General features: G+C 40.4%; 2 protein-coding genes and 2 non-coding genes across 7 annotated transcripts; all 4 read left to right on the top strand.

Annotated features, from left to right (window-relative positions):
* Window positions 1-5,393: 5,393 nt before the first annotated feature.
* LOC115752827 (F-box protein PP2-B15-like) lies at window positions 5,394-6,898 on the top strand. Of its 2 annotated transcripts, none has more exons than XM_030691214.2 (3): window positions 5,394-5,758; window positions 5,850-5,968; window positions 6,226-6,898. In XM_030691214.2, exons 1-3 carry the CDS (start codon window positions 5,483-5,485, stop codon window positions 6,725-6,727), a joined length of 897 nt encoding a protein of 298 aa, XP_030547074.1. In that variant the 5' UTR covers window positions 5,394-5,482; the 3' UTR covers window positions 6,728-6,898. The 2 variants fall into 2 exon arrangements, with proteins under 2 accessions (XP_030547074.1, XP_048132879.1); XM_048276922.1 differs by having other exon boundaries at window positions 6,223-6,898.
* Window positions 6,899-7,610: 712 nt separating this feature from the next.
* LOC115752865 lies at window positions 7,611-7,711 on the top strand. The gene has a single exon (XR_004016809.1). It is a non-coding gene; the product is annotated as a small nucleolar RNA snoR69Y (small nucleolar RNA).
* Window positions 7,712-8,308: 597 nt separating this feature from the next.
* On the top strand, window positions 8,309-8,396 carry LOC115752866. The gene has a single exon (XR_004016810.1). It is a non-coding gene; the product is annotated as a small nucleolar RNA snoR53Y (small nucleolar RNA).
* A 5,908-nt stretch (window positions 8,397-14,304) lies between these two features.
* On the top strand, window positions 14,305-18,816 carry LOC115752850 (glycine-rich domain-containing protein 1). Of its 3 annotated transcripts, XM_030691234.2 has the most exons (8): window positions 14,305-14,654; window positions 14,776-14,890; window positions 15,212-15,592; window positions 15,915-16,187; window positions 16,793-17,313; window positions 17,496-17,620; window positions 17,844-18,004; window positions 18,089-18,816. In XM_030691234.2, the coding sequence occupies exons 1-8, from the start codon at window positions 14,494-14,496 to the stop codon at window positions 18,632-18,634; spliced, it is 2,283 nt and encodes a 760-aa protein (XP_030547094.2). In that variant the 5' UTR covers window positions 14,305-14,493; the 3' UTR covers window positions 18,635-18,816. The 3 variants fall into 3 exon arrangements, with proteins under 3 accessions (XP_030547094.2, XP_048132866.1, XP_048132871.1); XM_048276909.1 differs by lacking the exon at window positions 18,089-18,816 and having other exon boundaries at window positions 17,839-17,986; XM_048276914.1 differs by lacking the exon at window positions 18,089-18,816 and having other exon boundaries at window positions 17,811-17,952.
* Window positions 18,817-19,112: the final 296 nt, after the last annotated feature.

Here is a 19,112-nt window from a genome sequence, read left to right as displayed (position 1 = left end):
AGATTCGTGTCGACCTTAGTGGGGGCCGGCGCTCGGTGGCGGCGAGGGCTGTGCAAGCCCTCGCCACTACAAGCCCCCTTTTTTAAATTAATTTTTTAGCTTATTTTTTAATTATTGATATTTTAAAAACTTTTAGCTTTTTTATTGCTGACTGGAATCTTCGAAGAGCCATGTAGGCTTGAATTATTAATAAAAGCATGCCACGTTGAATTTTCGGCCAAGCAAATTGGATTTGGCACTCAAATAATCGTTTTTCAAAAAAATTAATCATAGTAATCTGAAAAAAAATTGGCATTAAAGTGAGCACCGCAAATAAACTTTAACACTTCTGATATTCTTTTGTCGAAATTGATGTGTCCAAACATATGCATAAAATGCTTTTATTTTTTTTATTTATTTATAACCCGCTGCAAGCGTTTGAGTAAAATAAATTAAGAAGACAAAAGTGGAGTTTTGAATTTTACTAACCTAATGTTTTTTTTTTGCCCTTGATATGTTCTCTCTATAGAACCAAAATTACTACATAATGACCCCTAGATTCCCCACGATGTCGTTTTATTTCGAATGTCAAGTGGGCATTCTAATTTTTTGTCCGAGGAACCTCTCCATCTCCTCAAATATACTAATAATGCTGAGATGGACTAATGTGATAGGCCGTTCCAACTTTTTTTTTTTTTTTTTGGTCGAACCGTTCCAACTTGGGTGGCAGTGTAAATGTCGGCATCAAGAAGATGATAAGTCCATTATCCAAGTCAACGCATAATAGAAGATTCTGACAAAACAACAGGCTAATGTAGTTTTTTGTTCGTCAAATAGTGTATGTCAATGAAAAAAAGAAGTGAAAATGGTCAAACATGACAATGATAAACAAATATTATCGTTTAAAGCTTTCGTGCATTTTGACAAAGAAAAACTTCAATAGTTATGAGATAAGAGGATTTTGAAGTCCGATTTTGAAAGACAAAATATTTAAATGCTTCGTTTGATTCGTGAAAATATGGTATATTTAAAAAAAATTACAAAAAAACATTTTTCAAGAAATGACTATTTTTTAGTATTTGGTTGATATCTGAAAATGAATTTAAACAAATATTTTTCATTATTTACTAAGGAAAATCTTGTTCCTAAATAGACATTTATTATTCGGGCGTAGTAATTTGCACATGAGTATCCGAGGAATCGATCACGGGCATCGGGCTCTCGACCTCGGATCCTCGACTCATGGGCACAAGTACGAGCACCGATCTTGGATCCATCGAAACCGAGTTTGAGAACTCAATGCCCGTGCACAGCTCCCTAATGTCCCTACCCATATAGGACGAGCCTCGGTAGGACCTAGGCCTAGGAACCCAATGCCCGAAACTAGGATCTTGACGCCAGAGCACGGGTTAAACGAGGCCGGACCCCGAACCATGGTTCATCAAGGTCGGGCTCGGGACATTGGCAACCATGCCCCGGTCCATAGAGGTGAGGCTTCGGTCCCCAGTGCCTGGCTTGGAAGTTAGCAACCCATGGGTGTTGGGGTTCGAGGCCCGACCTTGATAATACCAAGCCCGACTTTGATGGACCCGAGCGTGGTGGGCGAGGTCTTGAACACGGCCTAGAGCGTTGGGATTCATGTATCCAAGTGCAGAGTTTTTAGTCAAAGCGCCGATACCTAGTCATATTTTTTAAAATGATTTCCTCTTTAAATCATTTTCTTGAATTTAAGTTCTTGTAATAAAACTTTTTTTGCTGACTTGTTTTCCTAAGTGATCCAAACGCCAGAAAATGAGAAAAATATTTTTCCTAAAATGCTTTTCACGAAAACGAAGCAAAAAAAATCAGATTTTACTCCTTTCGGCGCTCGATTCTCGCTTGTTTGACGACGTAGAACCATAATTAAACTTAATAAGACACCCAACACACGGAACTTGGTTAAAATAATTTTTATATTACTATTATTAGATCTATTGTCGTTTTTCAAAATTTTTCTTTGCATTGATCGTTGGAGAGACGGCACACATGCTACAACACGTAACCGAATTCATAACCATATCATCGATGTAATAATAAATGCGCAAAGGGTCTCATTTTATTGATATTCTGCTCGCGTTTCCTGCTCTCAGAGATCTTGTTATTTTTCGGAAGATAGAGAAGCGAAACTATAGAGACATTGGAAGAACAACAAGCATCGTCCTCCAACCACATATATGCTTCTCTAGGAAATCTCGATAAATTAACTTCCGAACTATCTCGTACTTCGATTTAGCTTCTTCTCTCTCTAATATCCTAATTTATGTCTTTCGGTTTCACCACATTTCCATATGTTGAAATAGCTTCTCCAACTTCTGATCCCACAAAAAAAAAAAAAAAAAACAAAAATATAGCTTCTTCAACTATCTCCTTTCTCTCTTTCCTATGCATAAAGTTGGACATTGATCAAATCGACAGTTTCCAATGGTCGCGAGCGACTGACCTCCAATCTCCATGCGTTGCGTAGTCACTACATACCCACGAGCAGTCCAGCACACGTACATTCGATTCGTTCCGAGTCAACGGAACACATGTGGCTAAAGACTACTCCTCAGCTTCTATTTTATCAGGCCGAATATGAGACCAATCTTCTTGGGAAAAGTTGACAGATCAATCCTAAATCTATTTTACTAATATCAATTCATTTTTTAATTTTTATGCGAAATTCAACTATAATCCTTTTTTTCAATTTACGTTGAAAATTGCCGACATAATGATCTAATTATTTATGGCTGACCTACGTGGTACACTGCACTCACGTTATTTTCTGTGAAAATTGACTGGATAAACTGTATTGGAATTTCTCGTGAAATTTTAGGACTAAACCGACAAAATTTAAAAATTGTGGACCGAAATCGCATCCGCGCAATAAATTCATAACGTGAGTTATCTACACATACGAGCTCGATCCCTCTCGACTGTTTAATCACGAAAAATTCCACGTTTAAAATCACATGATTCAACAGTCGATGTACTCGTTAAAGAATTGCTCCCCCTTTCCCGAGGTGATGGTTTTCATTTGCCTTTCAATTTCTTATCGTTCTGACAAAAAAAAAAAAGAAAACAAAAATTCTTCTCGTAGCCCATTTCTAGAAAATTCAAAAACCATATAATAATAATAATAATAATAATAATAATAATAATAGCTTTCTCAACAATTCCGCCCAACGTTAAAATAATCGTGCGTTCATACAACTTTACGTGATTTCATGGCTTGCGTGCACATGCACATTCAGCCGGTCAAAAACACCGTGCTACGTGCACGGGGTCTACTCCTTCCTTCACACGGTTTCCACATCTACACCACTTTCGTCTCTTCGCTTAAACTAAAAGAAGAAGAAAAACTCTTACTAGTCGAATATTATTTCGTGGGAGCGATCGATCGAGAGGCTGTTCAATACCCTTTTTCGGCTCTGCAAACTAAATCGTATCGTGATATTTATAAAGCATTAACTAGCAAGTAACTCGCAGCTATGGTAATTAGTAACTTTTAAGAAGCTATCCCCTCCTAGTTTTTAGGGAGGTAATTGTCCAAAAAGTCTTACGTATATTATACGGCGGCCAATGCGGTCCTAAACATTTCAATTATGCCAATTAATTTTAAAATTTTTGATGATTTGCTAATTTAGTCATGGACATTTTAACCGTGTCAATTTAGTCATAAGCTTTTTGGAGTTTTGTCAATTTGATCCTAAATGTATTATTTTGGTAATTGGCCGAAAAGACTACATTGATAGATCGACAAAAGGTTTACGACTAAATTGACAAATCGTTAAAAGGTTTAGGGCTAAATTGGTACAAGTAATGGTTTATAGCTTAATTGACCGCCGTACACTAAATTTAGGGTTTTTTGGACAATTTTCCACAATTTTTGGGTGTTCGGGACCACTCAATCGCATGACAGCATAGCTACAACTCAGCCATTAGTATAATAAATGCAATTAAGTAGTCAAGCGTTCGGTAGTTGATATGATGCGTTCGGTTGGTATAACTGTGGTCATGTTGTATAATTGTGAGCGATCTTGAATGATTTCACGATGCAAATGTACATTCTACATATTTAAAAAAAATGAACAAGCATAGCATAATATATGCTGTAGATAGACGAGAGTCGAACGAGTTCATACACTTCAAATGATGAATCCACACGAACTCGAAAGACCGGATGTATCCGTGAGATCATCGAATTAATTATGCTTTACAATTCGCTGTCTAATCTATCTACATTTATGAAAATATCGTCATTTGTGTGCATCTCCAAATTTTTCGATCAATTAAATTAGATTTAAAAAAATTATCGAAATTTACGATCTTATCTATCCAAACTTTTGACTTATTAATTTATAGTCAAAAGATTATACTTTCTAAATTTTTTATCAACCAACTTTAATTTATACTTATGATTATTTTATTCGTACCTAAATACATTTCATAATTGATCTTACTTGTGCCTTGCTTGTCAAACTATGTTTCACCTTTATTAGTTAGACTATCTTATTGGCCTTTATCAGTCAAAAACTTGTTTTTTTGGGTGTATTATTCTTAAATGCGTGTTTTCAGACAGCTTTGCCAAGTGTGAAAATGAGATGATAAGTCCTAGTCTTCCAAAATAATATTTTTTTGAGACTAAAATAACTTTTTTAACCTTCCTAGGAAGAGCAAAGCCCGACAGCCTGACCCTCCTAAATTCTTTAATTTATTGCGAAATTTGCTTTTCTTGTACCTCCCCGAACTTACCTTACTCCGTCACGCGTTATTCTTTCTCTTGTCGCCGCTGCCGTCGGGATAACGAGGCAAATTGTTCCTAAATTTTAATTGAGCGTGTAACGTGATATTTGAATTTATAATTTGATTAATATAGCTTTGCAATATGAACTTTTAATTTATTCATTATGATTTCCGAACTTTTATAATATATTCAACTTAGTCTATGAATTATAAAAAGCTGTTAAATATAGTTTTTCCATTGATTTGAGTTTAGGAACGGTATTGGATATTTTCTTATTGTTCGGGGATTAAGTTGAATATGCTATAAAAGTTTCGAAAATCACATTGAACAAATTGAAAGTTTAGGGAATACATTATATATTGGGTTAAAGTTCAAAGACCATATTAATCAATTAAAAATTTAAAGATCATATTATATATTGGATCAAAATTTAAGGATTATTGTGTTATTTTTCATTATTATCACCATAAATATAATAATAATATTCTCTGCCGTAACTTTTTACCTCGTGGAAAAAACACGTTGTGGGGGCGTTGATGACCTGCGAAGGTTCACATCTGTCGCAGCCGTTGACCTCTGATGACGTGACCTGTCTTTCCCTGATCCACACGAACCTCTCGCGTATTTAATAACAGCAAACCGAACCTGAAAAGAGGAGCATTTGAGAACGCACTCCGACGATCTCAGCTAGGTGCTAAGTTAAACCTCTTTCTGTTTCCGGCTGAATTCTTCTCCTCCATGGGAATGTCGGTGCGGACCGGCATGGATGCCTTGCCAGAAAGCTGCGTTTCGATGATCCTTTCCTTCACGTCTCCGGCCGAGGCATGCCGGCTCTCCCTCGTGTCCTCCACGTTCCTGTCGGCGGCCGAGTCCGACGTCCTCTGGGCGCGATTCTTGCCGCCTAATCACGCCGGCATCATCTCTGGTTCGGCTGCTCCAGTCGAGTTCTCTTCGAAGAAGGAGCTCTTCCTTCGGCTCTGCGACCGCCCTCTTCTCGTAGATGGCGGCAGAAAGGTGAGAATTCCCACACGACGAGTTGTTTCTTGGTTATGATAAAAAGTCATGCCTTTGAAATGATATCTGATGTTTCTTTGCCCCCCCTCAGAGCTTCAAGTTGGAGAGATCAGCCGGAACGGTGTCGTTCATATTATCAGCAAGAGAGCTCTCCATAAAGTGGAGCGATGATCCCACACATTGGATCTGGAAAACCCTGCCTGAGTCAAGGCAAGATTTTGAATCTCCGTTCTTCCATTTTTATTTTCTTGTCGTCTTGAATCTCTTGATCTTCAAACAGATCACTGCATGATGAGGTCAGAGCCTGGACTCTGATGTTGATGGCAATGCTTTTTACCTCGACAGAGAGAGTTTGAAAAATTCATCGGTCATGGTTTGACCAGAGGAAAAAAAAAAAAAAAAGTCTAACTCGGATGACAATTGACAATGCTTGTTCTTATAATTTTTGCTCCTATCTTCTCTAGCAGGTTCAAAGAGGTGGCCGAGCTTAGAACAATCGACCGGATAGAAATCGAAGGGAGTATCGAAACCAAAGCCCTATCGCCACACACACTCTACGGGGCGCACCTTATCTTCAAGGTCTCCGACAGCGCTTTCGGGCTCGACCTGATGCCCTTCGAGACGTCGGTCGAGATGGGGAACTGGGTTCGACCCGGCACGGCTCGTCTGCAATGTCCCGACCAGAGGAAACGCTGCCTCGAGAGCTTGTTGTACGCGAACCGGTCTGAGATGCTTAGGAAGCATTGGGAGACGGAACGCGATAGCCGAGGCGGTAAAGCACCGGGCGAGAGAGAGGATGGTTGGATGGAGGTTGAGCTTGGAGAGTTCTTCATTGGCGAGGTTGGTGATGGTGATGGGGATGGGGATGGGGAGGTGAAGATGAGCTTGAAGCAAGTGAAGGGCTATCAGCTGAAGGGTGGGCTTGTGGTTGAAGGCATTGAGGTGAGGCCCAAGAGTCCAGTCCATTAAATGGAGATGGGCCTTGTGGAATTTGTGTGGCCCATGAAAATGATAAAGGAAAGAGAGGAGGCAGTTCGTGGCATGATGGATGCTCAAATTCTTTGATTTTGTCCTTGTTTCTTTGATTAGAATGTAAAGTTAGCCGAATAGAGATTCAGTTTTTAGGCTCTGTTTGTTTCATGAAAAATGAGTGATTTATAAATTATTTTTACAAAAATGATCATTTGTATCGATTGAAATAATTATGTAATGATAAAAATTTTCATTATCGACAACAATTTACGTTTGAAAATTACTTTAGTCGTTCATTAATTTCCACAAGCGATATAAACGACCATTTTTAGGAATATATTTTTCAAATCACTCATTTTTTTCGCGAAATGCAATCAGCCTTAGTTTTCGATAAAGTTCCCGTGCTTGTCACTTTGAAAGATACCGATGTTGATACGTTGATTTATATATTATTTTTCATTTGGATAGGAAAGGTAGACAAAATAACTTGTTGCTTAATTCTTTTTTAATTAAGGGCCCTGAGCAATCAGCATGCAAAACAAGCAATTAAACCATGCAAGCCTCTGACCCAACAAAAAAAAATTAAAAAACCAATGCAAGCCCAAAGATCCATTTAGGCCCGATAAGTGTTGGGCCCATGGCCCATTAGAGAGCAAAACCCTAAGTCGAGCTTCTCGTCGTCCCTCTCTATAAAACCCCCCCTTCAACCTCTTCGCTGCCGTCTTGCAGCGGAAGCCGTCAAGCGATTCTTGCTCGTTTCCACGAGTCCTTCTTGGCAAACCCTCTCTCTTTTCCTGCTAATTCCTCTGTTTTCGCGCCGTTTTGCTTCTTTGTTCGATGGATGATTACTGTCGTCGTCGTCGTTATTTGTGGAGGTGATTTTAGCAGTGATGATAAATGTTCATAATCCCAGCTCATTACGAGGCCTGTCTCAGGTCAGGGAGTTGAATTCTTGTTTCCAACGTTTATCTGAGCCCTGAAAGTCAACCTCTTTTTCTTTCACAAGCGGATTACGATGCTGGATGGTTTCCTTCGTCGATCCGGGAAGATTTCTGGGTTTCGCCTTATTTTGATTTCCGTCGTTTCATTTCAGCGTTGATGGATTCTTGAGGAGACTGCATAGGTTATGCTCCCAATGACGATTTCAATTGAACCATGCTAATGTATACCTGACCTTTATGTGATTGAAAAAAAAGATGTTTCCACTTGATCTGAGGGAATTGAATTCGGATGGTTTCTGTCTGTTCGAACGGCTCTTTTCGATGCTGAAATCCATCGTTTGAGGCTCAGTGAAGAAGGGCTGTTTCAAAGAATTGTTCTGTGCTTGTGGCCAGAAGGAAAAAGAACATGCTCTGCTTTCAGATTTCTTGATTTCTGCTTTCGTAGGTGCCTCTGTTTTGCGAAAAAACTCAAGGTTCTTTGAAAAATGATCGTTTTTGTTCTTATAAAATAATGAATAATAAAAAAATATTTGAAAATACTGGCGAAAATAGTTAATCGTATATATGATATTAAAAAGAAAACATTTTGGGTTCCTATAATTCATTGAAGAATCTTGTTTTCTGGATTCTGCAGATTGTTCCCTGTGATGTTTGGGATATACCATGCTAATGCTGATCATCCCATGATTTGAACGATCTCTTCATATTTGGTTTCTGAGGGAACTATATTCCTGCCTCTTTTTTTTTTTTCTCTCATTGATCTTGAGCTGGTGCTCTCCTTTTCCCTCCTCTGTTTCGTTCTTTCTTCTTGGAAATATATGTATCTCTACAGCTTTACCAGCTTTAGCAAACACTTGTGAATTGCATTGGTACTTTTAGCAGTGCTATTGACAGATTGATACATGTATGCATAGCAGCCTCAACTTAATTAAGCTTTCAGGCATTGCCAGCGGATGATCTTGTGGTAAGATGTTCGAAATCAAGCAAAGGAATTCGACCCGCGAGGCCAAGAAAGGGATAAACAAAGGATGACAAACTGAGCAAAGACCCTGATGTTTTTGTGATTGAACTTTTAGTAGTACTTTGTCCTCTTGATGCAAATTTTTTTGGGTGAATCGGTTCAATTTGGGACTACTTGTCATTTTGAAAGGTACAGTAGAAGTGCCCATGTCTGCGCACGTGATGGTCAACTGATCATGTAAATGATTCACTCACTTGAATTGGGATTGAAATCTGTTCTGGCCGATAATGACTAGCGTTGTACATCCAATGGTGTATATTCAATGATTTTTCGGACTTTTGATCCCAACCACTGATCCATGTAGGTCCTGTGATAGTGCCACTTATCCTTTAATCATTTTGACTGTGTTTGATCATTCGAATTTCTAGTCGGGATAAAACTAGATAGGTTAGGATAAAGAGTCGAAATATTTTTTCATATTCTATTTACTGTTTGGTGAATTATGAATTTAAAGTCGGATAAGTAGAGGCAAAGAGCGGTTGAGATCAATTCTATTTTGCTGAAATAGCGGGACGCATTAGAAATTATTCATGAGTTTTGATGAGAGATTTGTTGAGCAAAGGTTTGTGCCATTTGAATTCGAGCACAACATCGATGGAGCAAATCCCGTAAAATCGAGGGTCTTGATTTGGAGTCGAATCCTTTGAGAATGACCCGCTCGACTTACTCGTTGTCTTATCAAGTGAGTAAATAAGTGATGAACAATCTAATTATTCGGCTTTTTTTCGTAAATTGAAGATGCACTCGTGGAGGTTGTCCAAGAGAGCTCTCTCGAATGTCGAGACCCATTTTGAAAGTCGATAATCAATTTCGAGTTCTTCATAATATGTTGAGATCACTTTCGAATGTAGGAGTGGTTCAAGCTGTTAAAGAACGAGAGACATGGTCTCATATCAAGCCAAACAATTGATTAAGAATACGGATGTAGAGATATCTAGCTTTGCTATCGAAGACCTAGCTTGACGTCGCTGGAGAGGTGGCCATATTTGACAATTGCTGCCATCGGAGGGGCGACCACCTTGCTAGAGAGGCGGTCCGGTGCTACGGAAAGGCAATCCAACATGAAGGAGAGGTGGTGCTTATGAGAAAAACCCGGTTTTCCTCATGTCTATTCTCTTGAGAAATCCTATTCCGATTTATTCCACCTCCTCCCCTAGGGATTTTTTTTTTTTTATCTTGGCTATATTCCTCTATATTCATCTTTATCCTATTCCGGATAGCTGCCAAATACAAGATGGGATGAAATATATCTTATTTTGACTTATATCCCGATAATCAAACGCAGCCTTATATCAAAGGGGTTATATCGATTTTTTATTTTTTCGTTACTAAATCAATTTTATTATCGCATCCTCGGATGCTTTAATTGTTGAGAATAGAGATATTCCAACCCTTTAGTAAAGATATTTCGATCTCACAAGAGTAATCTAGTGACGTTGTCAACTAAAATATGTCTATGGTTAATTAATTGGAGAGTGGAATATTTTGGTCCAACCCTTTATGCGAAAACCTTGCAGAGTGGGATTTTTCATTCACATTTTTTTTTCCACCAAAAACCTTGGATAAATGGAGTCATAGGATTATATATAATTTCACTTGATTGCCCATGAGCTATGGCCCTTGTGTTTTGTGGTATATATTTTTATGGGAAAATTCTAAATAAGGACTCGAGTGTCTTCATTTTTCAAATAAGGGCTTGAAGTGAACTTTATATCAAAGAATGGCTTGAATCTCAAGGGCATTTTTGTCATTTTATTTTTTATTTTTTATTTTGTCTTTTTCATTCATCTTTTCCTTTTCTATTTTTTTAAGAGTTAAAAAAAAATACACGCATAGGCAAAAGGGCTGCCCCTCCCACTGGTGGCCACACCGCACTGTCAGCCCTCGACCTAACAGGGTGACACCCAGCATCGACGTCCTCCACTCATCCTCCTCCTCTTGGCCAAACCCCAACCTCTTCCTCTCTTCCCTCCACCACCACTAACCTAGAAACCAGTGCGTTTTCTTGGGCATGTCGTCCTCTTCAAGGAAAAGACCAAATCTCATAAACGTCACGAAGATCCAATGCAAACAAAAAAATAAGAACACCTAGAAAAACAAGAGATCATCAAGCCAAGCAATCAGAAACTAATGCGTTTTCTTGGGTGTCGCCCTAGTCAGAGGGCCGGTGATCCTTGCCCGTACCTGTGTGAGGGCTAGCGACCCTTACCCAAATTTGGGAGAGGGCATGCTGGCTCTCACCTTTGGTCGGCGGGGTTGCCAGCCTTTATTGACGCCCCACCGGCAATGGAGAGGCAACCCCTCCCGCCTGTGTATTCCTTTTTTTTCATTTAAAAAAAAAATAAAAAGGAAAAAATAAAGAAAAAAAAGGTCAAAAAATCAAAAAGGAGAAATGATGAAAATACCCTTTAGGTCGGGCCATTTTTTTAGATCTATGGCCATTTCGGGCCTTTGCTCGAAACTGTTATTCCACTTCGAGCCCTTATGCAAAACAAAGTTCAATTCGGACTCTTATTTGAGAAAATGAGAGTACTTTGGGTCATTATTTGGAATTTTTCATGTTTTTATCATAGGGGCCATTTTCATTGTGATGATGCGGGCTTTTAAAATGAGGTCAACATCCCTCGCCGCCCATGACTGTTTAATTGCCTAATTGACACCGAATAAAGTGAGGATCCCTACTAAGCATCTATGGTTGAATGTTAAAGCTCGATTAGCTATGACACCTGATACATTTCCCCGATGTATCCTAGAGACGCCGATTCGATTCCCGCTATCCGTCCATGTTTTTTTTTTTGGTTGAAAGGAAAATTTTCATTTCATAATTTCAAGAAAAAGATGCAAATCAAATAAAGTAAGTAAATATGAAAGATAAATTAATTTGATACTCTTTGTAAAGACTCGCTCATTCTATAAATAAGGGTCTCATATAGCATCAAAGCACAATCGATGACCAATCATTGAATCTCGCATCTACATCGTTGATGAGCACACGTCGAGATTTTCTTCTCCAGCAGCTATGGCTTTGTTAAAAGACGATGCAAGCCTAGGTTCGGTGTCTCCAGCATCATCGCCATATAAAGACAATAACAATCTCAATAGGTTGAAAGAGTACAGAAAACATCTTGTGAATCCCAGATTTATTCATAGATTGGAATAGAAAATCATCTAAATCTAAATATAGTTTTAGATCGGGAGAGACCCAAATCTAAGTTTAGTTTTAGATCGGGAGGGAAGATTTGCAAAAGAGATATCCGTTGATCACAAAATTATTTTCGGATAAACCGATCGCTAAATATAGTAGTAGAGGAGCCTCGTAAATTAGTGGAACGCTCAATAGTATGGAGCAAGCACCAAAGAAGGAGCGAGTGCGCCAATCCGAAATAACAGATTCTTTCGAGACGCTCACCTTTCGAATTTTTACAAAACTCTCCACAAGAAGAAAGCCGACGTCTTGCGAAATCAATGAATCTCGTAGATAAGGGTATATAGATAAAGGAATAAAGAGGGAGAGGGAGAGGGAGAGAGAGCGATCACTCTCCCTCAGCAAACACGCCATAGGAAGAGTGGGGTTTGGCGGCTGGTGAGGGAGAGAAGAGAGGAAACCCTACCCATCTAATTTTCTTAATGGTATCTGCCCACGTGAATGCCCCAAGAAGCTATGGGCAGAACACTTGGTGCATTTCTATGCTTGTTTTAATCAAGTTTTTCTACTTTTAAAATTTTCTAAACAAGTCCCTCTATTTTCATAGATTCTCTAATCTAGTCTCTCAAGCATCAAATCAGGCCAAGTTCGATTGTGGATGCAATTTAGCTTACTATGGGATGCCTAGATGGGCCTCGCAGAAAATTAATGGACTGTGTTGGAGTACGGTGCGGATGACATTTAGCTAAGGTGGCCATCTAAGTATTTTTATTTATCTATCTAAGTCATACTCCGAACAATCAAATTCCCTCCGGTTTGGCTGAATTTAATGTCAAAGATATTACATTAAAAAAGCTTATGAAAGCAAATCGACTTAATTAGAAATATTAAAAGTACGTCAATTTGATTACAAATTACGTGATTTAATTGGAAAAAATTCGTGAAAGTACAGGGACGAAAGGTAAAATTTATCCTAAATTAAACGTTCGAATTATCGGCTGGTGCGGGGTCATCAAATGTTTGGAGACAACTTAAAAATTGGATGGCGATGGCTTTTTGTGGTCAAGTGGATTAGGCGTGGGACGTCGCTAACGGCCAAAAACCGCGTACCAAATCGAAAGCAATGACCCGCCGAATCTCCTTGGTCGGTCGACCGTGTCGCGGCGTGGCGATGAAAGTGGAATGAATTGCAAGGGTGGGGGGATGTTTCCCATCAATGTCGTCCCATTTTTCTTTCGTGCATCCAAGCTCGTCCCTCATCCACACGTTTCTCGAGTTTTCCCCACCATCCACAGTGACCCCTTGGCCCTTGTCCAACGTCAGGAACATTTAGGGCGGCCGGTTTCAGATTTCCCGTCTAAACTTCACTGAAAATCTATTCATTGGAACAAATTTCTCGATTTTTGAAATCTAAAACCTATCCTGTCACAGGCTCTATGATCGATTTGGTTTCACATGTAATTTTAATTAAACGATTATACTGAATCATCATCTTTAAAGATTATCATTTTCTGTTGTCGCCCACCGGGTAAAGGTTGCGGTCGTCGCCCAACTCTGAGCTTGGGCCGGGCTGCCGTCTACGTCATTAATTTCTGATCAAAATTGATTACATGAATTACATTGACAAATTGTTAAAAAATTTGTGATTAAATTGATCAAATCGAAATGTTTAAGATTACATTGATATAAATACTTAAATACAATAAATTTAAGATATTTTTGGGGTAATTTTTCCCATGACCGCGCATGCGGAGTCCGGATCTCATACATGTACCCGCTTCATTCGACAGCGAAATCGTCTGGCTAATTTATAGACCTCTGTACTTGCTTCGTCACCCGTCAAAGATCTCTCCCTCCTGCATCTGGATTTGTCGATAAGAACTTGCTAACTTACTTTAATGGACTGCTTCGCTGTCTAGACCATCTCATAACCAATTGGCAATTACCACCTTATTTTAATCCCTTAAACAAACATTAACCAAAAAGATGGTTTCTTGATCATTCAATGGAATCCACGTTAAGACAGAACAAGAGAGAGAGAGAGAGAGAGAGAGAGAGGAGGAATTTCGTCGATCACGCAACTCCTCTTCCCACCAAAAATAAGAAGGTCGAATTGCTTACGAAATGCGATTGAAAAGACAACCGACTCGTATGAATTAGCTAAGCAATTTATATTTTATTCCTTCCGCTTCGTGTCGGAACGTCTCGAGTTTAACTTGGATCTTCGATCGAGGCGCTCTCCGTCATAATCACATGCGATTTTTGTAATGACGTGAATTTAGCGGCCATGATCAATGTCATTATAAGAGATTAGACGATAGTTGATATCTGAGGATGAAAAGCAACGAACGGTCTAAATTCTTCTTCTTCTGAATGCTTTGCGTATACCTGAAAGCCGCAACCACCTTGCCACGTGGCGAAAACCCTTTCCTTCCCCCATCACTTCTTGTCCCTCCGTTCGGTTGCCACGTGGCGAAAACCCTTTCCTTCCCCCATCACTTCTTGTCCCTCCGTTCGGTCACGACATTCCTTTTTTTTCAGGTGTTCTTCCCAGCTCCACCACAGCAGCACCCATCAACTATTCACCGGAACTGCTCAATGTTTTGACGCTCGTTGACAAAGATCAAGATTGGATCTCGCGCTGTCTTGTTTGATCATGTCGGTGTCGAGAAGCCTCAGTGAAGTATCCGAGAGAGAGACTGTAGGAGTGAGCTTGGATCTTGTTTCGGCGGTCAGGCGGAACATTGGGTTCTTGAGGACTGTGAACGAGTCGCTTTGGCTTCATGAGAGACCTGCCATTGTTGAAGCCATCAGGAGGTGGAAAAAGTTCTCATCTTGAGCAATTCTCAAGTGGCCTGAGATCAAAATGCGGCGGACTGTGAAGTGGTAGTGTGGAAAAGTTTCCATTTTCTTGATTGTTGTGTTCTCTTTTTTGCAGGTATGAAGAGCTGTGGATGCCGTTGGTTGCTGAAATCTCAGTGGGGTCAACGCCTCCCAGGGTTCTTCCTCCTCTAGATGTTGAATGGGTTTGGTTTTGTCATACACTGAACCCAGTAAGTTCAACTTGATTTCGCCATCTGCGTTAGATAACTCTGTTCTGTAAGAAGTATGAAGGATTGAAGTGTGTGAAGTTCATGATCGTTTGGAAGTAGGTAACTTTGGGTGAAAATGAGCGTATTTCAACTGATTGTGCTGGTTGTTCATGGATAAATTTGATGTGGTTAGAGTGAAATCGAGGAGACTATCCAGTGAGAGTTTCCATTAACTAGTTCATTCGTTCGAAACTCTCCATGTCCAATTAGATATTGTTAAGGCCAATCGAGAATAATGCTATCTCGTTTCCAAGTTTGGTTCTTAAAAGGCGCTGCTTCCAGGTGAACTATGGGCAATACTGTGAATCAAGATTCTCGAAACTCATCGGTAAGCCGACCATCTTTGATGAAGAGAACGAAGAATATGCATTGAACAGATGCAGAGAAATCTGGGTACTCAGATATCCATCTGAGCCTTTTGAGAATGAAGCGAATTCAGAGTCCCCCCTCCCACTTGTGAGAAATGAAGATCTTTTGAGTGAAGCGTTGAAGCAAAGGACCTTGTATTCGAAGTTCTCGGAACCCTACATGACTGAGATTATGTACCTGATAGCGGCGAGACCAAGATATAAGGGGTTCTTGTATATCTTGCCGAGAGTATCGGATAAGTGCAGCCGCTTCGTGCCTACTGGCGATATTCTCATCATGTGGCTAACTCATCAGGTGAGATTAATGGGTTCTATTATCTATTTCTTTAAGTTCTTGTTGGGTTACTGATGGTTACATAAAGTATTTTCTTCCATCATTGATTAATACAGAGATTCTGTTCAAGTAACTACTTATTCGTCTCCCTTTATAAGATTGCCACAGGATTATGTTCTCCTTCATATATTATTCACCAATTAAAAACATCATGAAAACCGCTGCAAGATCTCGCAGAGAAACAGAAACAGATGCTGAATTACCTTTTCTTTCTTGTGGAAATGAATATTTGAATAGCATCTTTATCTTACTAGAATTTCCGCTGTGGCAAATAATGATTCAGAGCTATCCAACAGTATATGCAGAAGACATGAAAGAAGCTAAGTGCAATGTCAGCAAGGTGGCAAGAGTGTGGGAAACTGTGGAGGAAGAAGAAGTGGAAGAAACCAAGAAGCTGTGGGAAGGAACCTTTGATCAACCTTACGAGAAAGCAGGAGGCCGGATCGCTTTGGACAGGCAAGGAGTACCCTCGTTTAAGCCACCGGTATACTGGGAAGTGTTCGACACTGATGTCAACACCAAATACAAATCCTTGATGCCTAGATTTCTGCTTGAGGTGAGACTACTGTTTGATGCATCCCTTCCTCCATCGTTGTAGTGGTTTTGGTCCATTGAGGTAAATGTACTCAAGTACTGAAGTCTAGGAGATGATGAAATTTTGACACCAAAGGCTTAGATTTGAAAAATGGTAGAGTTCTGCCTAAGCCAAGGAATGATATGCAAAATTATGCCAAGGATAGCTCTGCAAGAGCTTTGGTAACTCGGAGTGATTCAGTTAGAGGGGGTTGATTTGTATTTGAATGCAGTGGTAAGAGAATTAATTTCACATAGAGGCTTGTGGGATTGACTCGAGGGGGCAGGGAGCACCAGTTTTATTATGTCAGTCGGTGTATCGTGTCTTATATCCAAACTGACTCTGTTCAATTGAAGTGAAGTTCTAATGGGCGTTAACAATCAGGACAGTGACAAGGTCTAAGTAGTTTCCTAAGTGGATTGTGTATTAGGACAATTTGCTGAACCTGGTGAATCAAGTTGTTTTGGGCAGATCTTTACTTTTATGCATCAAATGCTACCTGAGACAATGGTTAGCAAGTAAGGCTTAGGATGACTAAAAAACTGAAATGAACCTCAGTATGAATGTACCGATGGCACATATTACAGGTGTGCATGTTTGCGAGGCTCAGTCCAAAGATGAAGCCGATGCAGGAGAAGATGACACGTGATTTTGTGCGTCTCTGTGCTATACGGTGCCACAAAGAGCTTAAGATGGATAAGCCCCTATCCAGCATTTTGTATGATTCCTGGCAAATGGTTTGGCACCTCTACTGTGAGTTTGGAACCAGAGGCCTTGTGATAGAATTCCGTCATCGTGGTGGTGGCTGTTTCAAAGGAAGTAAGTTAAAGAATGCCGAGGCGTTTTTTTGGAACGATTTACTTGGGGCGCCGACTCTTACTTTAGGCAGAGAAGTTGAACAAGGGGTTGGTATTGTTTCTTCAATAACTCCACCGGTTCAAGCACCCTATCTGTTAAAATGTGTGCCGGATAGAGTCACTGATGATTCAGGAGCCATGATCTCCGATGAGATACTGAGGATGAACCATTATCGGCCTCAAGAAGGTCGATGGTTGTCAAGGACTGTTCTTGACCATGCAGGAAGAGGATGTTTTGTCGTACGAATAAGGTAAAGTTCTGCTACATTTCTGCGTATGGGGAATATCGATCAGCTGCAAAACAAGTCATTCCTTACTCATAATTTCTTGTCATGTGCATAGTAACTGTACTTCAGGTAGATTCTAAAACCTGAGATTGCACGATTTCTTCTCGCTCCCAATGACACAAGTTTTTGACATTGTTGGATAAAAGGGTGGGAGGCGGCTTCTGGAGAAGAGGTGGCGAAAATCCATCAAATGTTAAGTGGGAAGACCGGATTACCGAGATACGCGAAGGTTCTTGGTCGTATGTCGCTGGTTCTATTGGCAGAGCTCCTGGTATGTTCTTGAAACTTTTCCATTTTCTGTGTGTTATGAGTCACCTCGCGTCATCTTTTGGCAGTCAATACCATAATGGCAGAGGAAACGGTCTGTACTTTTCAACCTTGCTGGTTTAATTCATCTCATCGTTCACCCTAATGGGGACTCAGAGCAATTTTCCTTTCTCATGTTTTCCATGTTACTGAAGGACCCTGAAGCAAATTGCTATTATCTAGTGCAGAGAAAGTAGTGGGAACAGCTATGCCGAAAGAGCCTCCCGAGCAGTGGGATGCTGCGTGGCAGTTTTCCTCCGGAGACGAACTGATGCTGCGATCGGAGTCATCAACATCAAGATCGGGCCTCACGTTTTCTTTGAGAAATCGAACGTCTTCTGATTCATCAGTAAGGCCAAGAATCTTTTTTGAGATTTCAAATCTTCAGGCAAATATTGGTCCGAATTTTCAGGCAAATATGCACTGATTTCAGGTGAAGTTGTTGATAGGCCGGAGAATGCAATACAGAGTCAAGAAAGTTCACCCCAAGAGTGATGCCGAAGGCACAGAGCTGGACGATGAAGGAGATGAAGGCCTGGACTTGGACGAAGAAGAACTCGACTTTGTAACAGTTGTTCGTATCACAGAGGAACACCCGACAGGAAGAGCAACCGCTCTTATAAACTGGAAGCTATTGGCGGTGGAGTTCATACCCGAGGAGGACGCGGTTTTCGTGCTTCTTCTTTGTGTTTCGATGGTGCGGAGCTTGTCGGAAATGAGAAAGGAAGACTTGGGGAAGTTGCTGGTCAGGAGGAGAGTGAAGGAAGCGAAGCCCGGAGCACGGAACTGGGGATCGGTCATACTTCACCCCTCGCCTTCTTGTCCCGCTCCTGTTTCGCCGTTCCTTCAGCCTTGGCATTGGAACGCCAAAGCGGTCCTGGCATCTGACAGGGCCGATAGCATAACGAGGCAACCGAGCTTTGTCAATTCCGGGGTGGAAGGTGGCGACGTGTTGTACGGGAGAGGGATCATGTCATGAGCTAGCATTCACGACCGAGCGCGAGGAGGAGCGGGCGACATGTACGTGGAACTTGCGCGGTTTGTGTTCACCGATGCTTCGCTTCGATTCTGTACAGGGTGATGTCTCATGCTAGGTATGCTTAATTCTTTGGAAATAATGGAGGCATATTATGGACAAACGATGGAAGAGATCCGTTAGGTACTCGTGATCGTTTCGCTTGGTTTGAATTTATCGTTCGCTCCTTTTCTTATGGTAAGTATCAAATCATTTGGTGAAGCGTTTAGCTAGTGTGATTGTGTAAATTTGAGTGGCAATGGTTATAAGATGGCGCTTTTCATGACTCAGTCAAGTTAACTTTGGAGTTGATGACAAGGGCGCGCATAACAACCATTTTGTCTAAATCTTGGTGCGAAATAAAAATTAGTTTGGTAAGGCAATTTTATTTTTCTATTTGTAGAATAATTTTTATTCTAGAAATAGATTTGGACCAGAAATG

The sequence above is a fragment of the Rhodamnia argentea genome, chromosome 1 (assembly GCF_020921035.1).
Source record: "Rhodamnia argentea isolate NSW1041297 chromosome 1, ASM2092103v1, whole genome shotgun sequence".
Classification (NCBI taxonomy): Eukaryota; Viridiplantae; Streptophyta; class Magnoliopsida; order Myrtales; family Myrtaceae; genus Rhodamnia; species Rhodamnia argentea.
The sequence above is the reverse complement of the archived record's forward strand: the minus strand, read 5'-3'. Positions and strand labels throughout refer to the sequence as shown.

What these genes read in the sequence shown, in the direction of transcription:
- LOC115752827 (XM_048276922.1), top strand. Translation starts at nt 5,483, where the DNA reads ATGGGAATGTCGGTGCGGACCGGCATGGATGCCTTGCCAGAAAGCTGC. An exon ending in TCGTAGATGGCGGCAGAAAG is followed by an intron (nt 5,759 to 5,849) that starts GTGAGAATTCCC and finishes GCCCCCCCTCAG; the next exon opens with AGCTTCAAGTTGGAGAGATC. An exon ending in AAAACCCTGCCTGAGTCAAG is followed by an intron (nt 5,969 to 6,222) that starts GCAAGATTTTGA and finishes TATCTTCTCTAG; the next exon opens with CAGGTTCAAAGAGGTGGCCG.
- LOC115752850 (XM_030691234.2), top strand. Translation starts at nt 14,494, where the DNA reads ATGTCGGTGTCGAGAAGCCTCAGTGAAGTATCCGAGAGAGAGACTGTA. An exon ending in ATTGTTGAAGCCATCAGGAG is followed by an intron (nt 14,655 to 14,775) that starts GTGGAAAAAGTT and finishes TCTTTTTTGCAG; the next exon opens with GTATGAAGAGCTGTGGATGC. An exon ending in TGCCTAGATTTCTGCTTGAG is followed by an intron (nt 16,188 to 16,792) that starts GTGAGACTACTG and finishes CACATATTACAG; the next exon opens with GTGTGCATGTTTGCGAGGCT.